The sequence below is a fragment of the Poecilia formosa genome, unplaced genomic scaffold, assembly GCF_000485575.1.
Source record: "Poecilia formosa unplaced genomic scaffold, Poecilia_formosa-5.1.2 Scaffold18, whole genome shotgun sequence".
NCBI classification, from domain to species: Eukaryota; Metazoa; Chordata; class Actinopteri; order Cyprinodontiformes; family Poeciliidae; genus Poecilia; species Poecilia formosa.
This window is the reverse complement of record NW_006799957.1, coordinates 998844-1008336: the sequence shown is the minus strand read 5'-3', so window position 1 is coordinate 1008336 and position 9493 is coordinate 998844. Positions and strand designations below refer to the sequence as shown.

Genomic DNA, 9493 nt, shown 5'->3' with positions numbered 1-9493 from the left:
AAAACATTAGACGGGGGTTGCCCAGGAAACCACCGTCGTCATGGAGACTGCATCACAAGGCGGAACTTGCTGAACGTTCTGCCTCCTTTCATCCACGCTGTATGTCATCACTGCAGCACATGACCACAAACACATTAGTCTGTGCTTATTTATTTATTTTAACCCAATCTTCTTTTTCGCGCGATTTAAAGTGCTATTAACAAGCAGAACCACGATCTCTTAATTTCTGTTTTTATTCAATATAGGTTATATAAGTATTTCTGAATGAAAATACAGCTTTTAATTAACAATAAGCATTTTCCCTCTCCACCTCTAAACAAGGCGGCAGAGTCCAACACGTGGACAGCTTCTGATATTAGATATAACCTAAACAGACATTCGGCTACATATATTACCATAATATATTAACATTTCTGGACAACGGAACTGGTCTTTCCACGAAGCACGACACGCTGTTTTTTTTATGGGCTGGCAGGAGTAAATGCTACACGTGTATCCCAACACGGACAACACTGCAATTATAACACCAAGATATGTAGGCATCGTGTGGCGTTGTACACTAAAATATATCTGTTTTAACAACACACTTCTTACTTTGCCAGCGGCTTATAAATAGATTGTACAGCCAGTTAGATCTCTTAGGCCCATTAAGGTTTGTTAAAACGGACATCTACAGCGTTCAGCCACAGATATGGACTGACACATCACGACTGGCTATACATCAACATTACAAGAATAGAGCTAACATTTCTTTATGGTTCATAAATGATCCATTATGGGGCCCCTTTACACGTCTGTGAAGATCTTTTTGATGTTCACGCAGTTCTGATTGGTCTCTGTTGTAAAGTTTGGCTGCTTGAACGCACTGTTGATGCCTTCTACAATAACCATATACTCTGATTTGCTGAGGGAAGAGGAGCTGCACGACTTTCTCTGCTCGTCGGAGGGGAGGTGCTCGAAGCTGCCCGTGTTAAGGTACTGCTGGTGCTCCTCTCCGTCCGTCTCCCGGTGGTAAAAGTAGTTGAAATTCGATACAATCACTGGCACGGGTAAGGCAATAGTCAACACGCCCGCTATTGCGCAAAGCGACCCCACTATTTTGCCACCAATAGTGACCGGATGCATGTCCCCGTATCCGACTGTGGTCATTGTGACAACTGCCCACCAGAACGCGTCTGGAATGCTGGTGAAGCTCGACGTGGGGTCATCTGCTTCTGCAAAGTAAACAGCGCTGGAGAAGAGGATGACTCCGATGAAGAGAAAAAAGATGAGCAAGCCCAGCTCCCTCATGCTGGCCTTGAGCGTCTGTCCCAAAATCTGGAGTCCCTTAGAGTGTCGTGAGAGCTTAAAAATGCGAAAGACTCTTACCAGTCTGATCACCCTCAGGATTGCGAGGGACATCGCCTGCTGACCGCCGTTTGTTTGGCTCTCGGCCAGCTCTGTCCCGAGAGTGATAAAGTAAGGAATTATGGCGACAATGTCAATGATATTCATGATGTTTTTGGAGAAAGTGGTTTTGCTGGGGCAGGCAAAAAACCTGACCAGTAACTCAAAAGAGAACCATATAATACACAGTGTTTCTATGACAAAGAATGGGTCTGTGAAGGGGTTTGGCACATTTGGAGCAGTGCCATTCACTGTGGGTGCCACTGTGGATATGTCTTTTTCATCCCGAAATTCAGGCAGAGTCTCCATGCAGAAAATAACGATTGAAATTAGGATCACAAGCACTGAAACGATGGCTATTCCCCTTGCAGGTCCAGAGCTTTCAGGATACTCAAACAAAAGCCAAAGCTGCTTTTGGAAATCATTTTTGGGCAGTACACGCTCCTCCTCCTTAATAAACCCTTCATCCTCACGGAATTTCTCCATGGCCTCCTCCCCAAGCTGGTAAAACCGAATCTCCTCTGAGAAAACATCAATGGGGACGTTAACAGGTCTCCGAATGCGCCCTCCTGACTGGTAGTAATACAAGATAGCATCAAAGCTGGGTCTGTTTCTGTCGAAGAAGTACTCATTCCTGAGTGGGTCAAAGTAGCGCATCCTTTTCCTCGGGTCCCCGAGCAGCGTGTTTGGAAACTGGTTGAAAGTTTTGAGTTGCGTCTCGAAGCGTAAACCCGAGATGTTGATGACCACCCTCTCGCAGCATCCCTGGCGGCTGCGCTCATATCGATCCACAGCCAGGTGAGGCGCCGAGAGCACGGCCGACTCCTCCAGCATGTTTTCCACCGTCATGACGTCCCTCTGCACCTCTCCATAACCCCCCTTCTCAACCGCGATCGTGCCGTTGTGTTCGGCTGAAGAAGGCGACTGGACAGCGCTGGGAGTGTGATCGTCCATACAGGTGTTTTTTTTTCTTTTTTTCTTTTTGTTTGGAAAGGCAGAGTGCGCCGCGTCACTCCCAGCCAAAGCTCACAGCTTTGGAGAGCTGAAGCGGACGCCACTTACATGCCTCCTAACCATCAACAGTCTCTGCGAATTCACAGGGTGAAGCGCAGCACTCCCTTCTGCTTTTCCCCTCTTTTCCAACACACCAACACCCGCCCACGGCGCGCATATGTCTGACATACGTCCACCACCCGCCCAATCGGAAATTAACTTGACACTTAAGGCTGAGCAGTAACCCTTCTGTCTTATTCATACTGGGTTCATAAAAAGTTCGTTTTTAAATAATCCACATGGTGTCTTTGTCACTTTGCGTGGGAATGACAGGTTAAAGCAAGCTGAGCTATTTTTTTTTTCTTTTTGTTTTATTTGATTGTTTTCTGTCAAAAACTCAAACGCCTGCTGTTTCATGACAAAGAAACATAGCAACACGAATGTGTTGTCATGTTTCACAATAAAATCTAAAGTCTGTTTTGACAAACTGATGTCGTGTTTGTGTTAGAAAACCAAGGGAATCTGATCAAATTTTTTTATGAATCAAATGAAAACAAAGTTTCCACAAAAGCCAAAGTGTTTGTCTTTCAGCATGTATAATAGCCTCCCAGCATTTATTTTGTTTCGCTTGTTGTTGAGGGGGTGTTGCTCTCCATGGTGCTGAAAACAAACCCACACCCGCCTGTAAATCAATTCGCGCTGCTGTAAGTGGAACTGTGGGCTCAGCGCATGCCTGTGTTGGTCTAAACGTGACACCCGCTACATTTCTAAAGCAGCGGCAAACAAGAAAATACGTCACATCATTTCAACTCAAAAAGAAAATAGCAAAAACACTCGACACTCGTGTGTTCTGCCCCAAAGAAGCATGAAAAGTGAGCGCTTCAGTGAAAATGTATGTTTTACAGAGAGCATCTTCATCAAGAGAGTTTCTCAGTAGTTTCATGCACTCAAGAATGCAGATTGTGCTCTATTGTGATTTGATTGGATACATTTAATAATCTCTTCTCTCCTAATTTAACCATATCCAGTACTTGATGAACATACTAATAAATGTGCCTGTCTATGGACCATTAATATGAATACATGGCGTGTAAAGTCTTTAGCTTCCATCTTAATAAAACATTGTGGAGCTAAATAATCCAAAACAGTTTTATTCCAGTGTATAAAACCAAGTATAATCTTGACCTGAAAAATTAAAAGATCAATTTTTAGAATTCCATAGAATGCTAACACGCCTGTGGCCTTTTGTTGTCAAATTTCCACAATAAACCTCAATGTATTTTATCTAGATTTTATATGGAAGACGAACAAAATTAGGACAAATTCATGAAGTGCAAGGAACTTGATTCATGATTTTCAAAATTGTTCATAAATAAAAATATGAAAAACTGTGCTTCAATTATGTATGCAGCTTCTATACCCAATAAATGAAAGCTATCACCTTCAGAATGTGCTCAACTGCTATACTAGACACCACCTGTTTGTAATTTAATTCGACTGAATAAGGAGAGAAGTAATGTAAGAAGCATCCAGCACACCCGTGGTACTTCTTGAGAAGTATAAGAGCACAACTCAAGTGAGAAAATCCATTGACAAACAGTAATTCATGTAAATGTGGCCTTTATCGAAGAGTGAAAAGAAGATATGCTGTGATACGCTGTTAAAGGAAAGCCACAGTCAGTTTTTTTTTTTTTTTTTTTTTTTTTTTTTTTTTTTTTTTTTTTTACTTTTGCCCTAAATCAAGGGTAATGCTCAAAAAGAATCCACAAGAGGCTGCAAAATACTTGAAACTGGGATAAAAGTTTCTCTTCCAACAGGACAACTAGCTTAAACATAGATCTACAACTTCAGTGGAGATGTGTCAGTAAAAACACATTCATCTTTTAACGCCCAAAGTCAAGATCTAAATCAAATTAAAGACTTTACTGTTGCTGTTTACAAATGCACTCCAATCAATTTGATTAATCTTGAGCTGTGATAAAAAATAAAAATAAAAACTTTATTTTTTCCCAGATGCACAAAGCCAGTTGAGAAGTAGCTGCTTCTGTAAAAGCAGAAAAAAGCTGGTTCTACAAAGTATTGATGCATGGGGTTATAATGTAGGTCCATACATATGTCAGGTTCCCTCCAAATCACAAGGTTGGGCTGCTTTGTTTTGGCACACCACATAAAATCCCACTAAAATATAATGATGTCTGTGGCTGTAATGTAACAAAAACATTCAGTGAATGCCAGTACTTTATGATAATTTAACAACTTTCAACAACTTTGTACTTATCTGTGCAAATAGTGGAATATGATCAGGTAAAACAATATACAACACAGAGTTGTTACAAATATTAAATGGAGTTATAGATGTAGAATAAATGTGGGATAAATGAAAAGCATGAACTTATATATCACCGACTTGTAAGAGAAAGAAACACGTAGCGATTGATGAATATCGGTATCACTGCATTTTCATCACATTTAAGAATCATTGTTATCAGGAGCAGGCAATGCAAAAATAGGCTTTTGCACCACTTCACACTGTAATAACTTTTCCCTTTTCACCACTGTGTCTGTGTATTATCATGGAAGTGACAAACAGAACTGCCTTTTTCTGAGCCTATTTTTAAATAGTGATTCCCCCTCCATCTCTCTTCATGATAAACAGTGTTTGCACTCCAGTTTTGTCTCTGTCTTGTCTCCGCACTGCAACCCGACAGTGAGGTGACCTTTCTGTGCTCAGTTAGATCTTGTAGGTCTTTTGTTATTAGCCACACAGACCTAAACTCCGCCTCTTCCCAATTCATTCTCATTAATGATACTGCAACATCTAAAGGGCATTTTGTACCACATAATCTTGATGCAGTCCCCCCCAAACAGTTGAATTAGTTTACAGAGTAAAGCTGGTAATTTTTCTTTCCGTTATCAAAAAATACATTGAAGTACAAACATTTTTACTACTGTTATAAAAAAGTTCAGACCTTTTAAGGGTAGAAAAATAGATGTGCTAAAAGTTTGTTTTCACTAGTTTTCAATTTGTCATTTGTTAATTAGCTGTGCTTTAAAATCTTTAAATCAGGTGAAAATATTAAATACCCAAACAAAAATAAAGCTATGGTGTTCTCTGGTCTGTATACTGCCATGAAAATTTCTAATTTACTATAAAATTATTTTTTTAAATGATGTTGATATGAACTATCTCAATCTCTAAAATAAGTACAGTTAGTGCAACAGCTTGTAGTTTTGGAAAGTTTACAGGTTTCCTATGTAATAAAAAAAATTAAATTGCAAACCAAATTAAGGTCCCTGCAACATCTTTAGTAATACAAATGAAACATTGCAGGCATAGTTTGTAGAAGGAAATAAATTATATCAACTTTCTTTACAAACTGATTCATACTAGCTTGTAGTGACAATTTATTTTCTTTCTACATAATTATTAATCATGCTCCCTGTTTTTTAACGTATTGATTTAAGTCAACATTGTTATCAAACCCTGTTGATAGTCACCTCAGACTGTGCCTGTTATCTTCAGATTTACAAAGAATATTCTTTAGACAGGAATAAACTGTTTACAAGACACATATAGATAAGTATAGTGTAGATTAAAGTCGTTGTTCCCAAGGATTTGATGATGCTTAATGTGATCCCTGTCAAGACAAATTCACTCACAGCTGAGTGATAATGGCACATAAATCAAATTCAGTTATTTAGAAATAAAACTTGCAGTGAGGGAATAGTGCCACTACAAACAACCTCTGCGTGGTTGCAAATCAGTGTGCATGGAAAGTTTTGTCTGTGCTCTCATCACCATGGCAACAAAACATCAAGTGTTTTGTAAAAAGAAAAGGAGTTCAATTGAAGAAGTTATATAATGTCCAGACCAACTCGTGCAGCAGTAAGAAGACTGGAAACAATTATTCACGTTCCTGCTGAGATATGAACATGTTACGCATCAAGAATAAAAAGATGATTTGTGAGTGTGTGTCTGCGTGTATTTGTGTTTGCGTGTTTTGGCTCCAAGGACTCTAATCAAAACCAGAAGAATTGGCTCGACAAGAAAGAACAGATATTAAAGCGAAGACCTTGGACAAGGTAGACACTTTTATTTTATAACAACTCACATTTGAGTGTGTCTGGCTGTGCACTCTTTCTCTTTTATTCCCATGTTCTTTAGCTAAATTCACTTTTTAAACATAATAGTTGAGATTACTGAGTTTCAAACGACCTTCCATCATATAAGAAGTGTGCTTTAACCTGTTGGAAGAATCCAATCTGAATGTCTGAAAAGATATTTGGAGAAAATTGTGTTTTGATTTCTCTGTAAGATGAACCTAAAAATGACAGGTCAATAAAAACAAGCAACAATAATCTCCATAATGTTTCTATATGAAACAAATAAGACAAAGAGAATAAACAAAAAAGGACAACACAAAAATACCTTCTGACCTTGTGGACTCATGGTTATGTCCAGTCTCACATGCATTTATTAATTCTTAATAGCATTCTGATTACACAAGGTCATTTATTCTGTTTTCCCATTAATTTGCAGATTATTTAACTCTAGAAAAAACAGACCAAATACTTGTCCAAACCTCTGGAGCCAAATGCTGCAAAAGATTGACTTTTTATCAGTCTGGGATGTTAAAGAATGACCTACTAAACCTGTGAAGCTGTAATTTTTACTAACATTACAAATGGCATTGTGTCTCTGGTCTGAAAGGGGGTGAGGTCTTTTGAAAAAATAATCCCCTGCAAATGATCTGAACTGTAAGTTTCATTCTTCAGCCCTATAGATTGTGTCAAAGAAAAGGAAGACAGTTTCCATCTGCAGTGACAGAGACTGCACTTCTCTTAAACTAATGAGCCACTATTTTTTTGTTTTGTTTTGTTTTGTTTTGTTTTGTTTTGTTTTGTTTTGTTTTTTTTTTTGTTTTTTTTTTCTTTTCTGACTTCTGGGTCTGGCTTACAGGCAAATACTGGTGGATCAATAAAGCTGGATAGAGAAACCAGCACCTATCGATCAGCTGTGCATTGGCTGTGTTTCCTGCCAATGCAGAATCATTACAGTCTCACACTGTCCATTCTTAGCGCTGTCAGTGGTCAAAAGGAAAGCCAAGGTTATAAATAATGCAGCAACATTTCTCTGGAAGCCCAGATCCACCTTGTAAAAGGTGGGATTAAAGGAACGTTTTAAACTCTAATCTCTGCACCAGAAAGAAATTGTAATTTAATGCATTTAAAAACTTTATGTTATAATCAGTTCTATGAAATAAAAGGAAACAAAAATGTTGCATGATAGATTATTTCTCCAACATTTTGTTCTTCACCAAAATTACAACCATTGCACAAGATTTATTGTATAAATGTTCTTTTCCCCCCAATTCCACAGTGACTAAAAGAAATGTGTAATTTCATATGTATACCTCAGAGAACCAGAAGGTATAAATTACTAGAAAAGTGGCAATACATATATGGTCAACCTTAAAAACTAAATGCTATTATCTAGGCATTTTAAGTCACTGTTTTAATTGTTTAATTTCCACAAATCAATTTGTTTGAAGGGATTCACACATTTTTCCCAGAGATGGTTATTACATACAGGGTGCAGGTGATAACTACAGTAAATCGATAAGAAAGTAATTCCAAAATCATCATAACTAAGCTTTACCACCAACTTTGTTGTGTGTTGCATAATATTGGGATTTTTTATTGCTTTAAAAGATTTTGGCTGCTGAAAAAGAAATGCATCATTAGAAATAATGCAAAAATTGAACATGCACCAAGTCATCACTTACTTCAGCACTTATTCTGAGACCAAAATATAATTGCATCTATTTCTTAAAATATAACTTTTATGTTGTTTCAAAAATCTATACCATATGGAGAAACATGGATCACAAACATAATAAGTAGTTGTGCCATCCTTGTACAATGTACAAATGTTCTCTATTCTGTGCAGAGTTGTTTTTAATTGTTTTTAGACTGTTTTTAGTCTGTTTAAGGTCACAACAAGAACAAGTCAATTGAATTTAAGTTAAATCATTTTTGTAATGAATAACCTAAGTTTGATTGACCTTGTGGAAACAAATGGATGGCCACACACTCTTTTTTATCGATTTTTAGACAGAGAGCTGAATTTATGTTTCTGGCATTTTCAGACTGTCATCCAAGTCCTAAGGTATGATGTTCACTTTCTGAATTGTACGCCAACTACAATCAGACACTGTCCTTCCAAAGACTTTCACTTTTGAAATATTTTCTGAAATCACATTGCTTACAATCAAATTGTAATTTTGTGAAATGTGAATATTTTGTGATACCTGGTTTATTAACTTATGTATGCTGATTTAATCAAGAATATTTCAAGTTGCTAAATGAACACGTAAAGAAAAGAGACATTCTGTGTAAATTACCTGAAACATTTTTAATTTGATGTCAGACTGGCTGAATTTGTTTTGGTGAAAGAACATGTTCTAAAATAGTTCATTGTGATAAATGGTGGAAATGTTCTGTGCACTGAGGCTAAGATTTTAGATCTGACACGCTGTTTGCTTTAGTAAGTTTGTCTTATCACCAAGGAAAGGCAAGAAGCTGCTGTGAAAGTGATGAATAAAATAAGTTTGACTTTTATAAAAGACAGCAAGGAAATAAAACTCTGCTTTTCATCACCTCTGAAATGTATTTTACACCATGGGATGGGATGAAGTCTTCGTCTTTATCCCATGCAAGTGAAATGTTTGTACTGAATCTAAATCCCTTGCATGCCGAATAATAAGTAACTTATTATCATGATGTGACCTTTAACATTGACTGTGTCAAATATGAATTTTTATCAAGATGCGACTCATTGTTTGCACTGGATTCAGAGTTCTTAGCAAAGAAAACACACATGCCATCCAGAATGAAACAGAATGTCATACAAGTATAAAGAAATATTGCACTAGATGTGGCATGAGACATGATCAATGTGCTGCTACTAATCCGTACAGCATCCTTGTAATGAAATGTGAAGGTCATAAGCATGGAGGAGGCCATATGTTGATGAAGAGGTCCAGGGTTCTGGATTAGAGATCCCTGGAGAGAACACACTCCCTGACCTTGGCATGATATGCTGTCAGGTATT

The 9493-nt window shown here is 37.7% G+C and overlaps 1 protein-coding gene across 1 annotated transcript; it reads right to left on the bottom strand.

Annotated features, from left to right (window-relative positions):
* Window positions 1-215: 215 nt before the first annotated feature.
* Window positions 216-2811, bottom strand: kcna3a (potassium voltage-gated channel, shaker-related subfamily, member 3a). The gene has a single exon (XM_007546891.2). It carries the CDS (start codon window positions 2338-2340, stop codon window positions 787-789), a length of 1554 nt encoding a protein of 517 aa, XP_007546953.1. The 5' UTR covers window positions 2341-2811; the 3' UTR covers window positions 216-786.
* Window positions 2812-9493: the final 6682 nt, after the last annotated feature.

Bases quoted from the DNA above. Each gene is read 5' to 3' on its own strand.
- kcna3a (XM_007546891.2), bottom strand. From the start codon at position 2,340: ATGGACGATCACACTCCCAGCGCTGTCCAGTCGCCTTCTTCAGCCGAA.